The 25,720-nt window shown below is 52.0% G+C and overlaps 6 protein-coding genes across 6 annotated transcripts; 2 read left to right on the top strand and 4 right to left on the bottom strand.

The window, feature by feature from the left end:
• Positions 1–99: 99 nt before the first annotated feature.
• SMAC4_00887 (uncharacterized protein) lies at positions 100–1,717 on the top strand (the record flags this gene model as incomplete). Its single annotated transcript, XM_003349949.2, has 1 exon — positions 100–1,717. The coding sequence occupies exon 1, from the start codon at positions 188–190 to the stop codon at positions 1,715–1,717; it is 1,530 nt and encodes a 509-aa protein (XP_003349997.1). The 5' UTR covers positions 100–187.
• A 136-nt stretch (positions 1,718–1,853) lies between these two features.
• On the bottom strand, positions 1,854–3,923 carry SMAC4_00886 (uncharacterized protein; the record flags this gene model as incomplete). The annotated part of the gene is made up of 1 exon (XM_003349948.3): positions 1,854–3,923. The coding sequence occupies one exon, from the start codon at positions 3,921–3,923 to the stop codon at positions 1,854–1,856; it is 2,070 nt and encodes a 689-aa protein (XP_003349996.3).
• A 379-nt stretch (positions 3,924–4,302) lies between these two features.
• SMAC4_13508 (uncharacterized protein) lies at positions 4,303–5,139 on the bottom strand (the record flags this gene model as incomplete). Its single annotated transcript, XM_066091440.1, has 2 exons — positions 4,303–4,853; positions 4,977–5,139. The coding sequence occupies 2 exons, from the start codon at positions 5,137–5,139 to the stop codon at positions 4,303–4,305; spliced, it is 714 nt and encodes a 237-aa protein (XP_065946548.1).
• Positions 5,140–5,317: 178 nt separating this feature from the next.
• SMAC4_00885 (uncharacterized protein) lies at positions 5,318–7,659 on the bottom strand. Its single transcript, XM_024655150.2, has 4 exons — positions 7,184–7,659; positions 6,981–7,075; positions 5,972–6,825; positions 5,318–5,896 (listed from the first exon to the last, which is right to left on the bottom strand). The coding sequence occupies exons 1-4, from the start codon at positions 7,255–7,257 to the stop codon at positions 5,816–5,818; spliced, it is 1,104 nt and encodes a 367-aa protein (XP_024511070.1). The 5' UTR covers positions 7,258–7,659; the 3' UTR covers positions 5,318–5,815.
• A 135-nt stretch (positions 7,660–7,794) lies between these two features.
• SMAC4_00884 (uncharacterized protein) lies at positions 7,795–10,923 on the bottom strand. Its single transcript, XM_003349946.2, has 2 exons — positions 10,423–10,923; positions 7,795–9,800 (listed from the first exon to the last, which is right to left on the bottom strand). Exons 1-2 carry the CDS (start codon positions 10,575–10,577, stop codon positions 9,278–9,280), a joined length of 678 nt encoding a protein of 225 aa, XP_003349994.1. The 5' UTR covers positions 10,578–10,923; the 3' UTR covers positions 7,795–9,277.
• A 10,934-nt stretch (positions 10,924–21,857) lies between these two features.
• SMAC4_00883 (uncharacterized protein) lies at positions 21,858–25,236 on the top strand. The gene is made up of 5 exons (XM_003349945.2): positions 21,858–22,663; positions 22,759–23,068; positions 23,138–23,236; positions 23,300–23,809; positions 23,873–25,236. Exons 1-5 carry the CDS (start codon positions 22,528–22,530, stop codon positions 24,606–24,608), a joined length of 1,791 nt encoding a protein of 596 aa, XP_003349993.2. The 5' UTR covers positions 21,858–22,527; the 3' UTR covers positions 24,609–25,236.
• The last annotated feature ends 484 nt before the right edge of the window (positions 25,237–25,720 follow it).

The raw sequence follows: 25,720 nt of genomic DNA, 5'->3' as shown, positions 1-25,720 counted from the left end.
GTGACAGCGCGTCTTGTGGCACTCTTCAAACCACGTCTCACCTTCCATCTCTTTTCGACGACGCGTCAAACATTACAAATCCATGTCCATCTATCGACTTGCCCATATTCAGCCGTCACGAACCCGGCCATGATCGGAGCAGATCAAACATGTCGAGTTCCCGTAATCACCCCTCTAAGCCGTGGCAATGGATAGATTCGTAACTAGGGGCAAGAGAAAGGCCGACTCGACCCTAGAAGAGACTGTTGTTACAACTCAACTACAGCAGTCTGTCACCGTTCCCCATATTCCACTAGATAATCCAACCGATGGCGACGGGGAATCGACAGATATCAAACTGGCCATACTTGCCTCACTACACCCCCGGTTCGACCATGATACGTTGCTGGATCTTCTGATCGCCCACGATGGGTCCGTGGAAGCCACAACGGAGGCCTTGAAAGGCGCCCAATACGCATTGACTCCCAAGAAGAAGCCGTCAGGAATCACTTCCCAGGCTTCCCTACGATCTTTCGCTGTTTCATCTACCACTGCCGACAACGGCAATGGTAGTGCGAGCACCACCACCCCGAAGAAACCCAAGCTCCTCTCCCGGAAAGGCGCAACACTCCATCTATACGACCCCTCCGACATCAGCACCCACACACCCTGCACCGTCATCCACAACTTTCTTCCCCCGGAGATTGCCAACAGCCTCCTGATAGAGCTCCTCGAAGAAGCCAAATCCTTCGGCAAAACCACCTTCAAGCTCTTCGACAACGTAGTCTCCAGCCCTCACACCTCGGGCTTCTTCGTCGGCAGCGACTGGGAGCTCGCCGAGCAAAAGTCAGCCTACTTCTACAACGGCGCGCGGCTCTCGGACGTTCGGCGGCTGACGCCTCAGCTGGAAAAGGTGCGGCCGTTGGTGCAGGAGGCAGTAAACGCGGAGATTCAGCAGCGCATACGGACTCATCACCTGTACGGTGGTAAGAAGCTCAAGTACCAGTCCCCCGATGCCTGGTCGCCCAACGCGGCGTTTGTGAATCTGTACGATGGCCCGGACCAGAACGTGGGCTGGCACAGCGACCAGTTGACGTATCTCGGTCCTAGGTCCGTCATCGGGTCTCTTTCGCTTGGTGTGGCGAGGGAGTTTCGGGTGCGCAGGATTTTACCCAAGGACGATGACAAGGAAGATGGTACATTATCCAAGACCACCAACCTCGACTCCTCCCTAAACGAAGGCCAAATATCCATCCACCTCCCGCACAACTCTCTCCTTGTCATGCACGCCGAAATGCAAGAGGAGTGGAAGCACTGCGTAACGCCAGCGCAGGCCATCGATCCGCACCCTATTTCCGGTAGGCGGCGCATCAACGTCACGTACCGCGACTACCGGCCAGACTTTCACCCACGATACACGCCGCGGTGCGCCTGCGGGATCCCGACGGTGCTGCGAGTGGTGCAGAAGAAGAGAGAGAACTGGGGCAGGTATTTCTGGATGTGCCATGCTGGTAATCAACCAGGGAAGGAGGCTTGTTCGTTTTTCCAATGGGCGGAGTTTGATGATGATGGGAGGCCGTTGTGGAAGAAGGGCACGGGGGCTCGTACCGCTGGGTTGGAAGTTGAAGAAGGGGAATCAGGTCAACAGCCACCGAAGACCCCGGATGGGGAACAGCTGTCAACGACGGCAAGTCTTGAAGGACACTCGATAATAAACACACGGCCGATGGCGGAATAACCATGTCTTTCCCAGACAAGAACCCCAGTAGAGTCACATGAGAGTCATGGGTTCCTTCCTGGACCTTCCATCATCAATTCATGCTCTACCCCGTACGTATGCTTGCTTCTTTTTCAACCTAGACCTACCTATCTAATCATAACCACCAACTCGGCCATGCCCAACGTCCTGGCTGCTTCTCCTTTTCCCTGTCCTTGCTTTCTCCGACTCTCTCTACCCTTTCATCTCCTCTCATCACCCTCGCTTGGTTGCCCTTCTGCCTCCAGCTACCAGTACCACTACCCATGGTCACCCCACCTGTCCTGCTATTCAGACTTCCTCCTGCACCTCCTCCAGTCTCGTATCTGGCGGCTGCTGCTGCTACTCTACCCCGAAAGCCGTTCGGTCCATTCACATTGCCAGCAACCTGACGAACACGGTCGATGCCGAGAAACCCTCCTGAACCATTTTGTAGGCCACTCTGTCGGTTATTGCGAGACGGTAATGTTTGCGTCGTGAAGCCAAGATCCATACCATAGGACCCGGTATCTTGAGTGTCGTCGTCACTATGGTTACCATCATAACCTGTAGCCCTTCCACTCCTTGTTGGCGCCTTTCCTCGTCCGTCTGCCCTCCGTGGAGTGTCAACCAGACCAAACTCCATGGCATCAAATTCAGCAGGACTTGATACGCGCGTGGTCATGGATGAAGTCCTGCTCATACTTGTTGGGCTAGATAGGTGCTCTTCTGAGGAGGTAGTAGCCCCAGGAACAGGTGGGCACGGGGGAGGAGGAGGTGGTCTTGTAATTGCCCTGCCTCTATTCTGTCGAGACTTTGCTGATGTTGCAGTTACCGATGACGATGCAAAGGATGAGGATTTTGACTGCTCTGATGGCCTTGTCCGTGTTCGGAGGCTATTTTTGGAACTTTGCTGAAGCGATAGGCTCGACTCTAGGTGTCCATCATCATCACTACTATCCCTGACGTTGATATCGCTGCCCCTGTTCCTCTTTATTATGCTACCCGTACTTCCACCGGTTCTTGGTGTGCGGGTGAAAGACGAGTGGTCAGATCTCGTCTGATTAGGGTGTGAGGAGCGTACTAATGTTGGTGTCGCTCTCTCTTCCTCATTGCTCAATCTTCCGTTCTGATCCTGTTCCTGAGGCTGTGGTTCGTAATCCTCACCCCCATAGGTTTCACTAGAGGATATCGAAGCAGTACTGGGAAGTCGTCCTACAGCAGCCACATAGGATGTCCGGATATTGCGAGTCACCGACCCGTGTGCATGAATGTCAGCTCCGGGACCACGATAACTGGCTGCATGGGCGGTGGCTCTCTGTACAGAATCATCCCCGGGTGAGTCTGAGTCTTCGCCCGTGAGAAACGGGAACGCTTTCTCGTAAGATTGCACTGTGTCCTGTCTCTGATCGCCATGGCCTCCTTCGCCGCCCGAAAGCCTGTGGTTACGCGTCCTGATATTCAGACTCGTCTGCCTTCTTGGTATAGGAGGTGCTGCGCGTGTAGGCGGAGCAGGAGGTTTGACATTATTGTCGCTCTTTGACTCCATTGTTCTGGTCCTTGTTAACATTGCTGTTGGCTTCATTGCTGTCCGAACAGCGAGTGCACTCTGGCTTTGCCTCGGTATACGAAAAGGTGTTTGAGCTCTTTGGATGGGAGTTGGTTCTGGACCAAATGATATGGATTGTGCACCACTAGTACCGCTAGTGTCGTGCAAGCGTACAGGTAAAGACGATTGCTGATGGTTCATCGCCCTTCGCTGTGCCGGTAATGATCGTGAACTGAGTATGCGATGTATTACATCACTAGTCGTTTCGACACCCCAATGACTTGCGATAATTTCAAATAAGGGGTTGGGCTGTAGAACGTCACGCGGCGACCAGAGCGACGATGAACCCTGTTGTTTGATGACAGCAACCGCCTTTGTTTCTACCGAGGTCTTCAGGTTCACGATGCCGTCCATCGTAGTGTTGCGTGGTACCCATGTCCTCTGCGAGAAGCCAGAATGTTGGTACCTGATCCGGACCTGTAGGTAATCGAGCTTCGTACTGCCTAGATGATATTCAAGATCTTCAATGAGATCATCAGAACTCTGTCTTCTGTGGCGGTTACTTTTGCTATTGCATCGAGGAGCAGTAGGGAGTAATCGAACATGCACCAACAGGAGTAATCTGGAGCCGAAGTGGAGAGTAGTTCTTTGTTCGAACATGAACGTCAGATTCAAACAAGATAGACTCCAGTGGGAACTCAAAACTCGATCAATGGTAGGAGAGATTATTTAGGGCTGGGAAGGATTCATACCTTGCGCATGCCTTATCGTCTATGACCTCAATGACCTCGCTGTTGGCGGTTGGAAGGACTTCGACGGACAAGTCGTAAAGACAGCCGTATCGTAACACATCTGTTCGTGGAATAACTGGAGTCAGTACCTTTCAATCCAACGACAAGTTTGCCCAAGACACTGGCTGGCATGTCATACCTGGTGAGATTGTGCCGTCGTCGCAATTACCCCGTGATTGGAAGGAAGACTTAGATTGATAATCGGGGGCGCTAGAATGGCAAAGCTGTGTTGAAAGCTGCACCGCCGCCTATAGCGTTGTAACTCCATTGTCTAGAGCTTTGATTTCTGGCGTTACTATCACCTTGGGTACGAGCATAAACGGCTCTTCCGCGACTTGACCAGATGGGCCTGAGTGCAAGGCACTCGAGTGGCCCTGTTGTGATATTTCTCCAGCTTCGAACATCGAATGATGACCCTCTCCATCATAACTTGCAATGGTATTATCGGGGTTGTGGTCGTGAGGGTGGAACATACTCCTCGAGCTTCGAAGGTGTGGCGATGATCGATCTTCCTCTTGCCCAAGATTCTGGACCTTTCGAGATAATGGAGTCGGGGTGTGAGGTCTAGATGTGTTGGCACAAGCAGCTAAGATCATGTCTTTCCTGCTGTTACCTCTTTCGCGCTCGTTGTTCAAGTCTTTGTGGTCCGGAATCAGCTGCCTGGCTCTTCGGAGAAGAAAGTCTGGGCTTCTAGTCATTTTGAAAGGCGACGGGCTCATTCGAGATCGCTGGTTTCGCAGACTTGTGCATGAGTTCGTTCTGGGGGGACCGTATTCGGTATCAAAGATCCTACTGTGGTCTAACCAAATGTTAGAAAAACATGACCACCGAGGCACTGATTAAGAGAAAGCCGCTCAAGTAGGATCTCTGTATATTCCGACCGACTTCATGAAGAGTATTTGGACCCCAAGAAGTCACTTACTGTTCGGCCGGAAGGAATTCACGGTATTCACTGGTTCGTATTGTTCATATCCTTCCAGTAGATTGACCATGGAAGCGGAGGTATACTCAAACGCCTTATTCTCTCTGATCTTTGGCACAGAGAGGGGCGTATTACCCCTGGGTGACTCCGGTATGCTGTTCATGCTTGCATTAGAACTCAAGCTTCCAGCCCTGTTATCTCGTCTGGCTGATGGCGGCCGGTAACTCCGGTTTGTGGTGCTTGAGCTCACAGAGCGCTTGACGATCTGTAGTGGCTTTGGTACGACCTCATCTTCAACAGAGCGGACGTATCGGTGGCTAGTTCGATGGTTTCGCGAAAACGACCCGGTCAAGTCTGCGGTCGCCATGGTTGATAGCGGCAGCAGCAACAGTTTTGTACGCAGTTTTGTGTCAAGTTGCGGTTTCGGACAAACTCCACGATCGGATATGGTGGATTGGCTGGACGAACGGGCTGAGTAAGGCTTGCAAGTAGTATGGAAATGAGAAATGTATTCGAAGTGTATTTGCAAAGATTACTGCTAGTCATGTATGTCGTGTGTCCACGCAACGTCGAATTTCGATGACCTCGAACTGTCAATTCTGACGATGTCCGGGTATATTAGGATTATGTTAAGTTTAGGCAGTTCAACGCTTGAAGCTTTTAAGGGGGGCCGTCTTGCTTCATCATCAGGCCCATTTCCTCGAAGAAACCAGAGAAGGAAGAAACGTCTGACTCGCAGTTGCTTTCTGGACCTCACATGTCCCTGCACGAATTTCAAAACTGCATGGTTCCGAGGGAAAGTGCCACCCTCAGTTTCGGAACACCGTCAGCGGCAGTCACTAAGGTATAACACCAAGAGTCCTAAGGAGGTTCTGTTTCGTTCCCTCCACATCTGGTTCCTCCATGCTGATGAAATTGATCTGTCCATAAAGCATCGTTAGTTAGAACACATGACTTTTAGAGCGAAGAAAATCTTGTCGATGTCGATTACTTACCACTTCATCTGCCGCCCCAGCGTGTCCAAACAAGACCGGCTCTGACAAGCTAGTCGAAATGCCTCTTTTGACCCTCTCTTCCCAAACACCGTCCCAGTTCCATTCTTCAGGGCGCTTTGGTGCGGCCGATGGCGAGGTGGTTGAGCCTGTCTCGGTTTTTCCGCTTGGCGTAGGACTAGTGATGGTCTCGTCTATCTTGGCCATACTTGAGCCCGTGTCAGACTTCACCGAAGCCGGGGAAGAAGTCAACTTGGCAGACTGTTGTCTCCGGTGAGTGCGCCACGCATGCCAGGCGCCTGGATTACCAGCCGCCTCGAGTGGGACTGAGTCAAGGACGTTTGCATTGTCAAAGGTGCTACGGATGTACCGGAGGACCTCGTAGGTTGAAACGTCCCGCCTGGCAGATGACCTGTTGCGGGCGGCAGCCGCATCTGCTTTGGCTTCGGGCTCGATGGTGGGCTCCGACGTCCCGTCCGTTCCTCCGACATTCTCGGTCCCGTCTTCGGACCGGTTTCCGGTTTGGACCTTGCGAGTGTCCGGCGGCGGCGTCATCTCTACAGATGCAGGTGGCCTTCCGCCTGGACCGCCACTGCCATGCTCCACGCGGGACCGACTGGCCCTACCAAACCAGTGCGGGAAGCCATGACGTAGACTGAAGCCTCCGGGTGGAAGGCGCTCCTCGTCGGTGGCACTGACGGTACCGTTGTCCTGGACGTCGGTGCTGTACATGTACGTTGTGAGAGGCGTGATGAGGGGATGGAACATGTCTGTGGAGAAGGTAACTAGGGGTGGCAGGTTCGGATACGAGTCCGGGAAGGAGACTTGTAAGCGGAGGACGGCATTGGCGTATGGACCTACGGAAGGAACCGAGACAGGAGACGTCAGCACTTCACGAAACACACTTGCTTTCTCCCTCATCTCCTCGGAGATGGACAAGACGACTTGGCCTTGGTGGATCTCGCCATTGAATTTCCTGACTTGGGCTGCCAGTGGCAGCGAATGGGATTACCTTTGCGTACAAAGATCACGCCTGACCATAGATTTGGGTCACCAGGCGTGAGACTGACGAAGACGCCATTTGGACATGCTTGTTTAAGACCGGCACTGTATGAAACCCAGGTCATTAGCCCGTTGGCCCAGTTGAGCTCCCATGAGCCCGCCTGGATTCCTGGTAGCTTTCATGCTGTATTCGGGGCTGTGTGTGGCACCTACAACTCGGCAAGGAGATGCTGTCGTCTAACGGCGGGCAAGTTGCCCATCCGGGAGAAGGGCGTAGATGTTGTCATTGGCTCGGGGAATTACCGTGTTACCCGGTGAAATTGTTGGCCGGATGGGGATTATTTTCGTCGGGGAATGTTTACCCTGTGCTTTGGACACACAGCATGCGGGGGAGGAGAGTTTCTCGCCGATATCCCAACTTGCAACGACCGAAGCAATTCGGGGTGCTTTGCGATTAGCTGCTCCTGTGACAGCGTTGAGGATTAGGTATGCAGAAAAAGAAAAGTATGTAGGTTCAATACGACGATGGTGTGGAGAGTAATTCCTGAAGTTCTAAGCAGGTCGCGAAGTGGCGTGGATGTAGAGGTGTGGTGAACGATTGTGAGGCAATCGAAGGTGAGGTTGGAGCTATGGTCACGGAAGGTCGTCTGCCCCTGACGGTGAATGACACTGAAGCTTCCCTAGAGTACCCCTACTGTGTACTGTGTACACTAGCGGGGGTTCTCACGAACAACAAAAAAAGGGGTTAGGGTTATGTATTCCTGCATATTGCACTGTACTGCCGGGTACTTCTCTTACCTACATTAGCGCTTCTAGTGCGCGGTGGAGATCTCGCGCCAGGCATTGTCGAGTCGCAACGACTCTCGACATCACTGCAGTGCAGGGCATCTTCCGTGTCTGTGTCAGGAAATCCTTCCTAGGCTTAACCAGGAAGCATGAGAGCAGCTGAACAGACTGACAGATGGGAAATTTTGGGTTTCCATGGCAAGTACAACCGCAACCTGAAGGGTACAATAACGCGACAATCGCGGCAGGCGCCGGGCCTTCGGGCTTCTCTACCCTGCTACACTACAGACGGACCGGCACCGGGTCGGCTACATGAACAACAACGACAGCATTGGCATTCATCATTATGATCTTACCGCACACTGGGAGAGCAATCACAGAACATCAAACTCACGTCTACGAAAGACTTGTGCCTTACAAACAGTGCCCGAGGTCGACGCTAGATGTCTTTGAGGCTAGACGGGAGTCTAAACGGACGGCTTCTTCGATCCGAGTGGACAAGGGGGATGGGACGTCAGGAGTCGTCGTCAGGAACACCTCCACTGAGAAGAGTGGACCTCCGAGAATCCGGGCCCGTCCCTGTCCGCCTTCCAGGAGGTCAAGTTCGGGAATCCCGCCTAGCTCCACGTGTCGCCAAAGTGGGTCAGGGCTCCGCTCCTTCCGGGCTGCTGGGCATGGAACTGGATCACTGGACTTCGCATTCGCAGACCGCAACCCACCCACCGACCCGGCCACGGACAAGGGACACTTCACCACCTAAACTTTGTTGCGCAGGCAACCGCACGCTAGAAGCATATTGGATATCAAACTTCCATCACGATGCTTTCCGGCGATTGGGTCGACCTCGAGCTGCCAGCGATCGAGACCACTGCATTTGTTACTAAGACCCAGACACTGAGCTCGGCGAGGTCCCCGGCTCCAACCAGGCCAACAAGCCAGCCACCGGCCCAGGACCCGACCGGCCTCTTGTTGTTGTTGTCTTGAAACCCCTCCTTTTTCTCTCTCTTTCGTCACTGCATTGTACAACTACGATACAGGAGCCCATCGAAAGGGGAAAAGCAACGAAGTCGGTCACCACAAAAACAACAAGGCAACCTTTTGCCTGGCCATCCACCGGGCTTCTGGGTCCTTTCTCTGTCCTTGACCGCCTCTTACAGCACAAGGGACTTTACACAACCCATGGCTCTATAGCACTGTCGTCATATCATGCTGAAGTTAAAGTCCCTTTCGTGTATAGAATGCCATTCTCAAGGTACCATCTACGGCTCCTCGCTCTTGAGAGATACAGTAAAGATACCTTTACGATCAGTCCGTACGCTTTTGTCGATTGGACGTGCTTGAACTTGTGTTGTGTCTGCGTATACAGCAAGCAAAGCTGCTAAGCCTGAACAGGTGGGCAGATGGAAAGACCCGTCGCGGCTACACGCGTCCCTGTCCTTAGCCAGCGCATGGAACCGTACGAAAGCCGAATATTCTGAATGGGTTGTCGACCAGAGGGACAAAACATCCTGCTCGGTAGCTTTAGCGTCTGGACCCAAGTCTGGACTCGATCTTGACGCGTTCCTGCTCCTTGAGCTGGGCCAACTCTTCCCTGGAAGCGTCGTAACGCGCAGTAACCTGGTTGAAGGGGTTATCGGGGTGCTTCTCGAACTCCTTCCTGATCCTCTCCTTCTTCTGGTTCTGGCGCAAGCCTTGACCACTGCCGTCCTTCTCCATCTCCGCAAGTCGTCGTTCCTCAAACGCCGCAAGTGCTGCCTTGAAGCGTCTTTCGGGATGCCTGTCAATCTTGTCGACAGCTGAGCCTGTGGTCGCGAGCGACAACGCATCCAGAGCATTGTCAATGCCCGATGCGTTAAGCGCCGCGAGAGAGCCGCTGCCATCGTCGTCCAGCTGTGAGAGGTCAAGTCCCCTTGTCTTCTTGACCGCCGTCTTCGCATTCTTGGGCTGGGTACGGCCCGGGGTGTTCTTCTCTTCTTCCTTTAGAAGAGCCTCCTTCTCCGCCTTCTTGCGCGCCGCCTCGGCCTTTTTCGCGGCCTCGGCCTCCCTGTACGATAATGCGTGGTTAGTATCATTGTTCGGCGCAATTTTATCGCGAATGTTATAGTTCATTTGTGCGAATATGCGCACTTCGCACGTCGCCCTCAGAGTCCGGGCCGTCCACCTTGTCCACCCAACCAACCATCTGTCCCTCCCGTACTGTAGGGAGAGCGCATCAAAGGCAACTTTGCAGTAGCGCATGGGCCTGTGATAGTACGCACTGGACAAAAGAGCCAAACAGAAGCCCACTGGACATTCGCCCGGCATCATTTTATTGCGGCATGCGATGCGACGCTCCTGCCAGGTTGCACAGCGGTCCCGCGGACATCTTCCGATAGCGAGTCGGAACGCGTTCCTGACGAAGGGCAATGTTTCCTTAGGAAACAGCCGAACAAGGGTAAGGGTGCCTCAATGGGAAACGTGAGAGATCAAAGGAATGCAGAGTCCGGGATACGGAGGCATGAGATGTCGCACGAGGGCACGGAGCCTGCTGCCGAGCGAGGATACAGCCCCCTCTTCCTTCCTGTTGTCTCGGAAGGCCGACGACAAGGGCCATAGAACGGACCGGTAAAACAAAATCGGCAGAGTAACGTGGAACCGAACACTTGTGGACTTCATGTTGGACTTACTTCTTAGCGTTGCTCTTGGCTCCCTTATCCCACTCCGCGGCTTCGGCAGCGGCCTTCTTTGCCTCTTCGGCAGCAGCCTTCTGGGCCGCAGACTCGGCCTTGCGCGCCTGGCCGGCCACCTTCTTGCTGTTGTCCTGACCCTTCTTTCCAGCCATCTTCTTTTCTCGTGTTGTTTGTGTTTTTTGAATCCTTCACTGTTCCCGAGAGTGTCGGTAACCCGGTCCTGGTCTTGTCGTGTCGCGCGGACTGGCCGATGGGGTCAGCACTTGGTGTGGTTGTCTTGGTTTTGGGGTGGCAGGGCTATCGATTTTTTGCGCGCGTGTGGGCGTGACGACCTGGTCTAACTATCGGTGCGGCTTGATGCGGTTGCTGTCGAATGTCTTGCCGTTGGTTTTCTAGCGTGCGTAGGTCTCAGCCTGGATGATCTTCGCCAAAGCAAACCTGGATGTTGTGTTGAGTTGTCGACGTCTTTCTTCGTCAGTGGTGGGGTTGAAGCAAAAGGTCAAAGCCAAGCAAGCGCGCAATGCTGCTCGTAGGGCGGGTGTGACGTTTTCGATTTACAGCTACCTTTTGGTGGGGCCAAGCAACCACGAGGCTCTAAAACGTTCCATGCCGCCTTCTGCTGTGACGCATTCGCCGTGTTACGTCCACTTCACAGTCTTACACTACGTACCGAAACGTACTTGGTAAAGCTACTTTGTCTTGCCTACTTATGCATTACGTTACCATACCGGACTGCCCGAATGTTATAATCGTACGGTATGTTACGTGCCCTCTTGGTTTGCTCACCACCACCACTGCGATGACACTCAGCTGGACACGTGCAAACCGCCAATGCGACACCATCTTTTGTGTCAAACTCCCCATACCATAGAGACTGTTTGTCGATATCTGATCCGAGTTGGTGAAGTCGGCGGGAACGATAGGAAGACACAACACACCACAACTATCTCAGCAGCTGACACCACCTCCAGGAAGTCGAAACGAGGCTGACGATGAGCGTCCGGGGCATATCACGACGTCGGATTGTGTGTACGATCCTATAGGCACGGGCCTTGCGCCGTAAGGTCCCTCAACTTATCCATTCTTATCCATGTGTCCTCCATCTCAGGTGGCTTGCTGGCCTCGCTGGCCTAGGGCTTAGGCTGGGTGCGTTGCATGCCTGCCTTTGCCTAACCAACTGCGGTTGAAGTTCAAAATCGACTACACTTCCTTCGAGCCCCGTACCACCTCAGCCTACCATGCCGAGCATATAGTGAGAAGTCGGAGAAGGGGATCGGTAAGGTTCGCCCCCAACAGACAAACACCATTCTACTGAGACCACATTAAAGGGTTCAACATTGAAGGACGTCTTTCCCTTTCCTCTCAGGCATGCATTGCCGAGGCGGACAAAAGCCTCATTTCTTGTCGGTCATGGTCCAATATCGGATGATTTTGTTCAGATTTGGGCCCTGTGGGCTGGCCGGATCTTCTCTTAGCTTCTTATAATTTCAACATTTCATGATATTTTCGTCCGGCCGGAGCTACTGCGCTCGGGCGTCTTCGCAAGAAGAAACATCCGGAAGGCCCTGTCTCCGAATGATCTCAGCTTGATGGTTTATAATTTTTTGTTTTGGTTAACCTGGCTAGGTCCAAACTTACACCCTATTTTATCACCTGCTTCCCTTTGGGGTCCCGAATGAACGCAAGCTCCTCGAATCTGATAGAACCGCTATTTGTCTTTTTGAAACTTCCTGACCCGAGCTGACGGACCTACGATGGTGTCATGCTGCGAGCTATCGAAGTTGACGACTAACATGATGATTATGATGGTAAGGATGCACCTCGGGCGGTGTGCCCGAACCGCTCATGTTGGGTCACAGTAGCAGTTGTGGTTACCGTTCAATGAGAGTAGTGTCTCAAGTGGGCTCTCCCCAAACGGGATATTGGTCGGAATGCTTGCATCCCCGAACAGCGGTTATAAGACCGGAAAAACTATAGTTAGACTGCAGGGCAGTATGTAATAAAATAGCACCCTGACTTAGGTTGTCTTTGATACCAGATTCTACCGCTGTGGTTTTCAGCTGCTGGAACTTGTAAGACGACCCTTCAATCCATAAATCTCCAGCATGTTCTTCAACGTAGATTGACTCAACGTCATGATCTCAGCACGAATCTCACGAGGCATCACCTAGTTCCTCAACCTCAGCAAAGCCCTTGTCGCCTCGTATATCAATGTCAGGGGTTCCTTCGACAGCTTGCGCAGCTCACCCAGGTATATGCGCTTTGAAGCCGATCTTGTTGGTCGAGTGACTGGTATTAGCAGCTGTCGCTAGTTCAAGATACCCTGCAAATGCCCCATAGTTGATACTATCTATTTCTTGCGGGCTGTCAGTTGGTTGTGAGTGTCACCTGGTCTGGCCCAACGACATTCTCGCTCATCTATAGTTCATGGTATTATATCGTGTTAATGGCACATGGTACAACAACTTATCAGGTCTGGTATCTGCGAGTGTTCTCCCCTTATAAGAGTGCTATTCCGATTCAGCCGGCCGCAGGAAGGTGTACCAAAACCTCACGGATTGTGGTTCTAAAAGGGAATGGTACCCATATTGGTTATCGAGATACTTGATTGGTTATAATGGACATATGTTGGTGACTTCTTGGGAAAACCAAACAGTGTCACGACGAAACTAACATGTTTTGCATAGCTTCTTATGCGAACTTGTTAGATGCGGGAACTCACCACACTCACCTTTTTTTGTTAGGAGCGATACTACCTACAGCTCAAAGGCATTTCACAAGTGTCCCGATCGTAAATATCAACGCTACATTAAGTGTAGGGGTCAAATGAACTAGTGATGACCCTCTTGATGGTAGATTAGCCAAGTGCTTACGGCCCGCTGGTGTTAATATCACAGATGATCTCTCTTGTCAAGTCCGTTGGGCTAATTTCATGATCAGTAATCATCTCTGAACTGGTCAGGATAAAATGACAGTTGCATTAGCGTATCCAGGTCTGCGTGAGCCTCCCATTCACCAACGAACCAGCACGGCTGACACTGGCAAAAGGTCTCAGTTCCAGTTGCTTTTATTGCGAGGACACACAGATTTGCAAGGCTAATGTACTATGGAGGGTTTGTGAACTTCCCCATTTGGCGGGTACGCCGACTGTGAACGGCAGTAAACGGTCCAGTCACTGATGGTTGAATTCAACTGCGCGACAGCCCGAACAGAGCTATCTACGCTACTGCGTGGATGTCTGTTGGCTGAATTTATACGTTCACAGAAAGTCTTCGAATGACAAGTTACCTAGTTAAATCCAATTATCTGATAGTGAAACGGATTGGGCATCGGGTTTCGTATATTTCTCCTGCCCGGATTCTATGCTCAGAGGTCTCATGAACATGAAGTTACCTGCTTTCTATATTCTGAAGAATGTGGGTACGACCTACGGGTAGCTGAGAACACCATCAGTGCCTTGCGCTATGGATGATACGCACCCGAGCTGTTTATTTCAATGCCCGATGAAATCCACTCCATGGACCGTTTTGGGCAGAGCTTCTGGTCAAGCCATGGAGTACCCTAGTAGGCTATCCTCGGTCTAGGGACAGAACAAAGCCGCATGCCAAACGTATGCTGAGATGGGAGGATGGTGAGCAGAGCCAACTCAAAGTAAAGTTTATATGAGAACGTCATCCTCCAAATTCATCCAGTCACAACCAGGCCGCTCGATGCCTTGGCCTGAGCTCAACGGTCGGGTTCATCAACGACGATCTATAAACATACCATGGCACCCCTAATTGCATTGCGCGGCCGACTAGCCATCTCCTAGGCAAATCCGAGTTAGCAAGTTGCTCATATGCGAGTGACGCTAAAGTTCAGGCCTAAGACATCTCAATAGCGTCGAGACGCCGTCTGCGGATGTTAACCCTAGTCGATAATCGGTTTGTTAACGAAGCCGATGATATGGGCACGGGCGGTTACTGTCTTACGATACTTGCATGCTCCTTCAGAAGACGGACGCATCTTGCGCCCAACAATCACTGGTGCTTGGCCGTATCAGGAGGTATAAAGTGCAGATCTAGATTCAACGAATGGTTGCCTATCGTGATGGCTCCTCGCTAAGCTGGCCTAAGCCCACAAGGAGCAGCGGTTCTCGCTTGTTAGTGACCGGAGAGGAATGGGTCCTAGATGGTCCGCTGGCAGCCATTGAGTCAGTTGGATAGTGTACCGCTAGATAGCAATCTTTTGCGTATAGCGGTATCACAGCAGGTGCCGTGGCATGGACGCTGGGGCTCGGACGGAGATGTTTGACAAATAAAGGGGATGTCCAGGGGAAATAGTTTGATTCCCGCCGTTCCTGCAGTGACGTATGTACACACTGTGGGCATAGCGGTGCTCGTGGCAGGCAGGCACTTGCGAGATCGTTCCTACCAGCAGCGATAGGCACCTCTAGCACAGGTGCCACTAGTGGCAGTCCACCGCCCAGGTTTCCAGTTAGTCCCTCCACTTTTGTCAAGCTATCAACTTACAACCTTTGTGCAATAAAACATGGAACTCAATGGCCAAAACTGTGATACCCTAGGCTATCATCACCATCGATCTTACCTACATTCTTGATGGAACCTATCAGTCCTTGCTCAATAGAATATCCCCGCGACATCTGTCTGCTTTACCTCGTTAAGTTACCTATGGCCTCTGCCTCTTGGGTGTCCCGGCAGTGCTGTCCATAGACAAGAAGACACTAATGGCATCAATTGTCTGGTGCCGGAGACACGGCCGCGATCCCCAGCCATAGCCATTTAATCTTTTATCAATATTTTTTCATTTCCATGCTTTTCCTGGGAGTTTCAGAACCGCCCCAGCGGAACCTTCTCCAAGCTTGGTACTAGGCCAAGATCCGAACGCCATGGGAGCTGAACCTTTAACCCAAACGGGGCAGAGGCCGGCTTCAGCCATTGAATATTCCAACTGAAATCGAGTACTGTTGAGCTCAGCGTGGCGTAGACGAGGAAAGTGTCATTAGTTACAGTCACTGCGGCCCACATCTCACAGCCACGGGTGAAGCCTTTTCACTTTCCATAGGTATCCTCGGGACAACTCGACCATCACCAAACTAGCGTGAATCGAGCTTGCACTTCAAGATCTCCCTACTTCGTCCGCAGTGTCTACATCTTGTCAGGGCTATGCCCCGATACAGGTACGTAGGCCTTTACACTCTGAGGTATACGGACACATACTCCAGATGCTGCCCTGTTGACGAGATGGGAGATTCAGGAGGTTGTAGCTTTTTGGGAGTTAGGGCGTTCTGCAAATCAACCGCTCGACTTGCATAATTCCTCGCAAGCATTCCTGCATCATATATCACCTTACTTACCGTGTTCGGAAGCACCGTTACCGGCCGGGTGTCAATATTTTGCCGCCGTACGCTAGTATCTTACCTGTCAATGAGGGATCTAGTAGTGCAGTCGCAAAGTGTCGTGCATCTCAGAGGCCTCGTCTCTCCCTCCAACTCCCTTTGGCGCTTCTCCACAGCGTTTGAAGAGAGAAAATCTTTTACCTTCATGCGTGACACAGCTCGATCTTTGCAGAGGAGTCAATATTGTGCGGTAGGTCTTCCACAACACCTTCGATTTACATGTACAGATTTGCTAATCTCCAAAGTTTGGTACCAGATAAAAGTTGGTGGTCGTGTGACCTTGGCTCCTTGGCCACCCATAAGCCCCTCGCCCCTCTTCTCGGCAAGAAAGCGAGGGCATGATGAATAAGAACGCCGAGGACATCGTCCCGAAAGAAGGTCATGGACGAGTAGGCCGTCACAGTGCCTCTCAAGAGTATGCTTTTTTTCTAGAAGCAGGTTTCCATGCTGTGTCATCATGTTGTGCCACTCAAGCACTCCAGCAAGTTAAGTGGTCCTCGAGATCCTATAATACCTACCTGTTTGCTTATGTTGAAGTCCTGTAGCATCCACCAAGTTTTGTGCGAGACGGGGGTAGGCCGTGGGTGCATCTGAAGAACGGAGGGTGAAATACAAGTCATCCAGCACTTCGGATAGATTTTGGACTCATGAACATGTCCGAGTTTGTCTGCCGCGAGTACCGATACTTCCTTACTGTAAGGACTGCTCTGCTATTATACAGTACGGCTTGATCGTCGGTCCAATCGCCGGATAGGTTATCAGATTGGACGGTTTTTACTCCAAACATCGCTCCTTGGGCTGGCCAATGGAGAGGCAGAGATCAACTTTCCCATGCCACGTTTGAAACGACATCTGGGAACCCACTCTGCTCCTTTCTGTCGGTAACGGAAGGGTTCCGTCAACGATCACTGGAGGCTTGGCACCACGAGTTCGGGTCCTCCAAATGCCCACCACGCGATGATGGGTTGAGGTGGAACTGTCCAAAGGGAGGCCCGGCTCGATGCACACCACTCTGGACCTGCCGTGCGTCATTTGTGTAACCGGGGGACACAAGCCGGGTTCCGTTTACAGGTCAAAAGGCTCAACAAACCTCTACGGCCTGGTTTCACAGCCGGCTCCCGCCCAGGCGGATCAAACTTTGCTACCATACCCAGCCTCCAGAAAGAACACGAGTTTGCTGGCTGGCTGGCACGGCTGGGTACCGTACAAGGGGGGATCCGAAATGCTCAGGGGCGGAGTCGGACTTGGTGTGAGTGCGGTAGCCTTGTGGCAGAGGTAGACCGGTAAGCTGCAACTGAGACCCCTCAACGCACCTTATAAGCAGACAGCACGCTTGCAACAAGCCATAAAGTGTCTCCCTTGCCTTACCGGTGAGGACTGCTGGAAGAATAGCAACTCACCATTAAGAGCCACGCACCACTACGAGCTCATGCATGGGACTATACTGACCACGGGCTCGGTACGCTCACAAACTGTCTTGCTGGTTGAGATGTCAATGTCCACCTATGTTGAGATCCGGACGGGCTGTATACACTAAACAGATATGGCATGAACGGAGCGCTGTGAGTGGCCACCTCGCGCTCTTCCCCCTTGCTCACCTGTTGGCACTTGACAACAGGAGCGATGGCTAACGAAAACTCAGATTGGTTTTCATTACCATGGGAGCCTGGGCCGGACAACCAAGTTATCTGCTTGAGAGAGCTTGGTCATAAGCGCCATGTTACACGCTGTAATGGTTCCGGATCACCGAAAGGTCAGCCTCCCTTGTGTCCTGCTAATCTTTGTGGTCCCAAACTCCCAAACTCCCAAACCGCCGTTTCGCATACACGACATCTGGTTAACATTCCTACTGAATCGCCGACATCTCCACCACGTTCCGCCCGGGATTGAAACGGCGATACTTCGAAAAGATACAAGGAAATGAAAGTCTTTAGGAGATGACCGCGACAAGCGCTTACATATGATAACCTATGTGCCCCATATTATGTATGGAAGCTTTCCAGCTTAGTTTCCAAGCCTGGAGCTCCGCCAGGATAGTATGCCAAGCTTCAACCATCGCCCATTCAGACATCGCATTTCTCCAGCACAGTACACAGTATCAACCCACAGCCCAAGTACAACTCTACCACGGTACACCGGCTGCGGCGTGCTAAAGGTGCTGTGGTTCCAGTGCAACGGGTCGCATCTGCTCGTCCGGCGGGATCCCGGACAAATGCCGCGGTAGCGTCGGGTGCTGTACATGTACAAACAAAGTACGTGTACACACTTTGGTCTTCAGCAATCACATCATGTTTGGCGGAGACGACTGGGTTTTTCGCTTCGTGGCATCGGCCCATCTGATCTACAGCACATATGTACATATGCGTTCGGCCACAGAAGTCTACACGGTAACAAGCTACGGAGCAGAACAGCGCTAACCCAGGCATTAAGATGCTCCGTCTCGTCAGGCATTGACGCAGCATACAATTGTATGAAAGTTAGACGGAACTCCCTCCGACGTCGCATGGCGCAGAATGGAGATACGGTTAGCTCTTCGCGCAAAGGCAAGATGATCTGGATCCGAGGCTATCGGCGCTTGCTACGGCATCGGCCAAGATAGCTATGTTGTGCCAGGAGTCGGGCTAGGCAAGGTAGCCGTTAGCAAAACCTGCACAGCTGTCATCCAACCAGTGCGCGGAGAGAATATTACCTTCCACTTAGATCTCGGCCAAGATCAATAGGGCAGCAGGAGATCCAAGTCAAAGCGCGACTATACACCTGCTTATTGTCCAAACTACTGCACGGCGGGAGTACCCAACATTTGCCAACGGTCTCGAGTCCGAACTTAAATTCCCTCATTACTAGTCTAGTGGCATTTGTTTGCGTTGGTTGCTACCTTGCGCGTAAAGGACGGAACAGGCAAGCCGGAGGAGTGAAATGAGGACAGCGATTCAGTCCGTATCACATCTTGGCTGGATCATCGGTCTAGCCGCCTAGGGCGATCTGGGAAGAGCTCACTGATCCGTGATGAAAGAAAAAGGCTAGTAGCCAGGGCTCCAGGGCAGGATCAGGTCGGGCCCTTGCTGGCAGGTCCCTTGGAGGTATGTAAGTCATGTTTTTCCAGGGTCTTGTATGGTGTCATTGCTCCAATCAAGTGTTGATAATCATTGCCCGATGGATACAAGACGTCAAATCTCCTGCAAAGTTAAAACTGCAAAGCGCATCCTTTTTTTTCATTTCAGTACCTGGCAAATGCTGGGGACAGTGGATAATAACAGGCTCCCCTTCTGCTCGTTGGGATTCTTGATGATGCATTCTGCTACATCCGCTCTTCTCCTCCCCGTTTCCCTGGGCTTGGATCTGCGAGCGGCTTGTCACACCTTGCTTGGCCTTACATCAACATGAGCATTTCTGGAGAAGCGAACCAATTCATCATCCTTAGCCTTGTACTACTCTCATGCTTTAACGACTGGGCCTGGACGTATATTACAGTTCATCCGCTGGAGGTCGGCGTGATGAATTTCGAACATTTCACACTACAAATCACACAGTGGGTAAGGAGGCACTCGCCACTGTATACCGCTATTCCATGTGTGCAACCTTTCCCTTCCTCGCGTGTCACTGATGGGGTCCCTGATAGCTGATCCCCAGCCTGCTCCTCCAGGTCCTCCAGGCCGGATGTAGTCCCGCGTGAACCTTCCGCGTCCCGACTCCTCCGAGGCGTCCATTCTTTTCGATTCTGATAACTTTTTTCTTCTCTCTTCCGTTCACCGCCTCCTACCCGACCAATCTTTCGAGCCTTTCCTCGGTTCGCAACAAGATTCCAATGTATGTTTTGGGACAGTCTCGGCGCAAAACCTGTTGTCCACTTCGTCACTCAAGCAATTACCCCCGCGAGCCGCGGACTGTGGTCCACCATTGAGCTACCAACACCCTACCTACCCGGACGAGCTTGAACTGCTGGGGATTCAGGAGAGCAAGGCCTTGCTTAGTTCCTCCACACAAGACCGCCACGCCAATCTCCTCGCCTGTCATTTAATCGTCATAGAGTCAGGAAGATTTTCGCTGCTGTGACGAGATTTTGCGGGAAGCGTAGTGCTAAATTGTCGCTGTGATCGGACATACCATGCCTCGATGGGAATGGTCAATTGGCGCCTCACTTTTGAATCGAGACATTCCTCTCGTTGCCAATGATTCAGTTGCCTGTCACCTCCTTGCCCGTTACCGGTCCGGTCGACTAGCCCACCGAGCCCACCAAAAGCCATGCACTCAAATGCCGGATTTGTGCCCCAGCAGCCAGCTAGTTCTACAGCTTACATACCTACATGTACTCGACCTAACTTACATACACAGTGCTGAGGCGTGAAGGTACGCATCAATTGCCCTGTGTCTCAGTTACTGGAGGTTGCCCATCAACGTAGCTGGATCTTGCACATAGCTCGGAAGTGTGAAGGCAGGTCTCAGTCATGACCCCTTCATCCCTATGGTCCCGAGGCTATGGCACGACTGCAAGCATGGAGCAGTGTATCTCCCATTGAGGCGAACGCTGTGTGTGCGTGTATACGCACAATGCGTCCATGCGTACGACCTAAGTTGGCTGGTTGGTACTTATCCCTGCTTCTATATGAACAACATTAAAACTACATCTCACCTCGCTCGGACTTTCTATCATTGGTGCTGCTCGTCTACTTTACCTATGTCCTCTGTTCCGTGCTTTCATCAAAAGTTATTGGCCAAGGCAGCTCTTGTGGGCATGCCTGTTTTGTGTATCCCGACCGCGACCTGATCGGCTTGCCTGTCCAACCCATTGTCCGAAGGTGATGCAGCCACAGCTCAAGAGTAGGAGGTGGTGGTGGTGGTGGTCAGTCGAGGCAAGAGGTTCGTGGGATAAGGCGGTCTACCGGCCCGCTGTTGTGCAAGGTGTTTCCCAACCCAACGAGCCAACCCCACGCTTCTGTTAGCAAGCAATAAAGCGTGCCCATCACCATGCAGCCCAGCCCGCGCGTTGGGAGGTGAATGGATTGCTGGAGGAGCAACAAAAGGGCCCGGCCGGTCTGACTGTCGTGTCGCCTCGAGTCTCATGGGCACGGCTTGAAACCGGGAAAGCTGAATTGGTCGCGACTCGCGGACGCAGGTAACCGCTGCTCGATGCCTTCTGAGTCGCAAGGCAAAGGCCCGAAAAAGAGACAAAAGGGACAATTATACGGCTTTTGACCATAGGGGCTGGCCGGTCATTCGGCTCCGTGGTCGGGGCCTACAAGCATAGGTCATACAGCTCACACGACATGACTTTCATTTCTTCTTTTTGTACGATACGCGAAACACGGCATTGCAGTCCTAAGGATGTCCATCACCGACCAGCCGTTCTAGCAGCCTCAGGAGCCAGGAGCTGAATGTTCATCTTAACGTAAGTTCCAGAAGCAACGAAACCCACATCTCGAACACACTTGCGAAGCGGCCATTTTGACTTTATGGCGGGTTCCATCCATCAAATTGGGCGGCTGAGGGTGGAAAAGGGTAAAGCGATCTGAGGGTGGCGAAAGAAGAAAGGAAGAAAACAAAAGGAAAAAGAAGGAGACCCAAGAAGAAGGAAGTGGTCGAGACATAAGAAACCTAGCCGACTACTAGCGTCTACCCGTCATCAATGTGTTACTATAAAGCTACAGCACATTCTCATCCTCACCTCAGCAGTGTAGTGCTACCTCGAAGGTACAGCCTCATATCCCTGCCACGGGCATATATCACAGGTAGCGAGATGGTGACCTCTGCCGTAGCGCGCGTGGTAGGTATTAATTGAGAGACAGAATCTTACCTTTACTCACAGTTGAGGTTGCTGTAGCTGCGGCGCTGATGTACAAGTCCCCGCCATCCACATCAAAGGCATACGCGCCAACAAACACTGTGCGCGGGTCCAGCGCCGGCCATGGATCATGGATAGCCCTGCATCACTGCACCTCGCACGCTGGGGCCATGTTCCTTACCTAGCTTGGTACCTGACCTGCTCCAGCTAGGTAGTCCGGGGTTTAAGAAAAAAAAAAAAAAAAGGTAGGATCATCTTGGGCCTTTACTCCTCGCCATGTACAGTAGCAAAGTTTCTTGCTTGTCACCGCCGTTTCAACGTTTCCTCTGTACGCTTGATTACCGATACGTCCTCGCTCACTCGCCCCTCCTCCCGGGGCCCTGTTCCCAATCCCAACAGCCATCATTCATGTACGCAATATGCTTGCCAGCGGCGGTCCTCGCAAGGGGTCCACACAGCATCGTCCTCAACGGATGATCTGGTGACCATGTTCTTCTCAGCCCGTCCTGCGCCTTTGGCCGCCTTCTTTTTGGCGATAGCCGCCTGAGAATGCTGGCTTATTCGGTCAGGGCCCCCTGCCCGCCATGTAGTCGTCTGTGACTACCTAGTTACGTATATAGCACGTAGTCCTTTGATCACTCCTGCTCGCCTCTTCTTCAGATGTATATCCGTCTCACTCCCCCTCCCAGCTTTACGCAGTCCAGCTCTTTGTCTCTCACACCCCTTTCTCCGGTCACCTCCATATATCACTATATATACACCATATCCACCCCTGCTTCGGCACTCGTCTGTTCGGTCTTTGTCCTACTAGACTGGTATCTCAACACACCTTGACATCTGTCGGTCACTGCCGGCACTGGCCGGCTACACTGGAGTCTCCTCCAACAGACAAACAGTCAGCTTATCTCTTCGGCAATAATCCTTTATGGTCCCAGGCACAAACATAGGCAAGATGGTAGTTGGACCTGCTCGTACAGTGGCCGCTGTTAGGGATGGAGTGAAGAAAGCTTCAGCCAAGCGGTCACCACCGCCGTACCCGAAGCGGCAGCTGTTAATTCTCGGTATGTCTTGTATCTTCCCGGTCTTTCTGTGTGACCATCGGAGCGAAACACCAAGAGAGCAAGCATAGAACACCATAACTAAGACAAAACAATAGCACTATGCCGGATATGCGAGCCTATCGCCTTCATGTCGATTTTTCCCTATGTCTACCACATGGTCAAGGACTTCAACATCACCAACGACGAAAGCAAAATCTCCATGTACGCCGGCTGGGTGACGTCTTCTTTCACCCTGGCCGAGTTTCTGGCGGGCTTCCTGTGGGGACGACTGAGCGACAAGATCGGCCGGAAGCCGGTTCTTTTGACGGGAATGGGTGGCACGGGTCTCAGCGTTATCCTGTTCGGTCTTGCGCCTAGCCTTCCGGTCGCCTTGCTTGCCCGTGCTTTGGGTGGAATTTTGAACGGGTGAGTTTCGGTTATGCAAACTGAAAGGGAAGATTTTTGAGTCGAGTTAAACTGACAGATGGGGTCCAGTAACATGGGTGTTTTGCAGACCACTGTTGGAGAGTTGGTGACAGTGAAAGAACATCAGCCACGGGCATACACGGTTATGCCTATTGTTTGGTGCATTGGGTATGTTTTAACACACAGGACAAGGCCACTTCAAAGGTACGAAGCGTGCTAACTGTTTAATAGTTCGATTGTTGGGCCTATGATTGGCGGTACTCTTGCAAGGCCGGTAGATTGGATTCCGACCGTCTTCCAGCCCGGCAGCATCTGGGACCGCTTCCCGTATCTACTGCCTAATATCTTCAGCGCCATGTGTGTGTTTTTCGGCCTCACCGTCGGTTTTCTGTTCCTCGAAGAAACCCACGCCGAAAAAAAGTATCGACGTGACCGCGGTGTTGAGTTGGGCAAATATCTGACCTCTCGTCTTTTCGGAAAGGACAGCATTTTCCGGAAACGAATTCGACGGGGAAAGAACGGGGAGGATCAGCCTTTGCTTGGCGAAACGGACGAGTCGCTGCCTGGATACCGCACCGCAGATGGATCGCCAGAGCTTATTTCGACTGAGGGACCGATTATGCAGGAGGTGCTCGATCTTGAATCGACGGGTGAGATTGTGGAGGCCCAGCCAGAGAAGCCAGAGAGGACTTTTACCAAACCCATCATCTTCATCATTATCAACTACGGCCTTCTTGCTTTGTAGGTTTACATTCCACCTACAACGAACACCTGGAACTTTACTGACCAAATTTTGCTTTATAGCCACACCATGACGTTGGATTCTCTCCTTCCGGTATTCCTCAGCACCGACCCACAGGGCAGCCAGGACAGCTGGTCGCTCCCCTTCAAGTTCGCAGACGGCTTTGGGTATGACACCCGAACCGTCGGCATCATCTTGTCGATCCAGGGTCTCTACTCGATGATCTCCACGTCCTTCTTCTTCCCCCGGATAACCGGTCGGCTCGGAGCGCTTCGTCTATTCCAGATCATTTCCATGTCGTACCCTCTGCTTTACTTCGCCACCCCTTACTTCGTCCTGCTGCCCAGCAGCGTCCGCATGGCCGGCGTTTACATCCTGATCATTTGGAAGTGCACCCTCGCTACGATGGCCTACCCCAGCAACGCGATCCTCCTGACCAACTCGGCACCCTCGACATTGACGCTCGGAACGATCAACGGCGTGGCGGCCTCGATAGCCAGTCTGTGCCGCGCCATGGGACCGATCGTCTCGGGGTACCTTTACACGGTTGGATTGCGGGTGGGATACTGCGGAATCGTTTGGTGGTTCACGGCCTTTGTGACGATCGGCGCGTCCTTCCTTAGCTTCGGAATTACCGAGCCTCGGGGGAGACTGGATGAAAAGGAGGAATTTGAGGAACCTGCTGCTGAAGATGCGGCAGCGATCGAATCGGCAGTCACAACTGAGCCTACAAATACCCCCACGGCCATCAACTTGGCCCCAACAACAACACCAACAACAACAACCCAAAGAGACTGATACCCGTGCGCCGCAAGATCGGCGTTCACACAACTTTTTGCTTGTTTTTGTTTTATCGCTTCAGTTGAGCTTTTGTTTTATTCAATAAGGGTCGGCGTTTGGCGGGGTATCCAGCTGGACAGTTACCTCGGGCTTTGTTTTGTTTTGTTTGGACACGCATATGATATCTTTATAGACTCTGGAGCGTGCTGGGTTTTGGGACTTTGGTGTTGGGCATTGTACAAATTTCAACGGTCGTTCGCTTTATTGTGGCATGTATTCTCCAGTCCTCAGATATACCGGTGTTTTTCTTTGACAAGGGATCAGGACAGTCTGGGCTAGGAACAGGAAATTGGAGTCGGTCGCTTTTTATATGGGAATTTCTGCTGTACGAACGGCATGTGGGGTGAATTATCTTTACTGGGGTTCAATTGTGTTTCTTAGCATGTAAGCAACAATTGTATACTACTATACACATTTGTATATGTGCCTTGTAATCTTGAGTCTATCCTTGGTGGTGACGGGCTTATCTGATCTTCTTGCCTTGAATCGAATTACATCTTGATTGTCAATGTCAGAAACGTTTTCCTTTTTCGAGATACTGATAATGCAACTTCAAGATATTCTATAGAAAGCCGTCCAGGTTTTGCCCAATAGCGTGCCAGGTCTAATAGGACCAAACCAAAAGGGGTTTCTGATTGGATCCCAACGTCAACCTCGCTCGCATCTGTGATATACGTGGTAGGGCGTCTTTTTGTGGTTGGTGATTCGCTGAAGGCTAGGGTCCTTGTCAGGAGGTTGTGATCGTGACTGGAGCTAGCCTAGTGACGTGCGTACACTATAGACTAGAGGTATCCTCTTGGACCTCCCTGGGCGCAAAAAGTGGCTGGGCTGGCTGGGGGGTGGTTGAGCAAATATGTGCGGATTTCATGTAATTCATTCAATCTCACACCGCGCCGCCTTGGGACAGAAATCAACCTAGCTTTATGATCCGAGCAAGCCTGATCATGAAGATTGAGATCATCGTGGTTGGTTTGTGTCGCGGAAAGAAGTGTCTCGTGCATTGTAGTGCAATATCAGTAGAGGTCTCACCACGGACATTTAGCCCACTTGAAAAGACAGGAGAATCTCGT

The sequence above is a fragment of the Sordaria macrospora genome, chromosome 3 (genome assembly GCF_033870435.1).
Source record: "Sordaria macrospora chromosome 3, complete sequence".
In the NCBI taxonomy this organism is placed as follows: Eukaryota; Fungi; Ascomycota; class Sordariomycetes; order Sordariales; family Sordariaceae; genus Sordaria; species Sordaria macrospora.
This window is presented reverse-complemented; position numbering and strand designations above follow the sequence as displayed.

Coding starts and splice junctions, on each gene's coding strand:
- SMAC4_00885 (XM_024655150.2), bottom strand. CDS start 7,257: ATGACAACATCTACGCCCTTCTCCCGGATGGGCAACTTGCCCGCCGTT. Junction 7,076..7,183: donor CAGCATCTCCTTGCCGAGTT/GTAGGTGCCACA, acceptor GGTTTCATACAG/TGCCGGTCTTAAACAAGCAT. Junction 5,897..5,971: donor CTGGGGCGGCAGATGAAGTG/GTAAGTAATCGA, acceptor CTTTATGGACAG/ATCAATTTCATCAGCATGGA.
- SMAC4_00884 (XM_003349946.2), bottom strand. CDS start 10,577: ATGGCTGGAAAGAAGGGTCAGGACAACAGCAAGAAGGTGGCCGGCCAG. Junction 9,801..10,422: donor GCCAAGAGCAACGCTAAGAA/GTAAGTCCAACA, acceptor ATTATCGTACAG/GGAGGCCGAGGCCGCGAAAA.
- SMAC4_00883 (XM_003349945.2), top strand. CDS start 22,528: ATGGTCCCAGGCACAAACATAGGCAAGATGGTAGTTGGACCTGCTCGT. Junction 23,069..23,137: donor TTGGGTGGAATTTTGAACGG/GTGAGTTTCGGT, acceptor GATGGGGTCCAG/TAACATGGGTGTTTTGCAGA. Junction 23,237..23,299: donor CCTATTGTTTGGTGCATTGG/GTATGTTTTAAC, acceptor ACTGTTTAATAG/TTCGATTGTTGGGCCTATGA.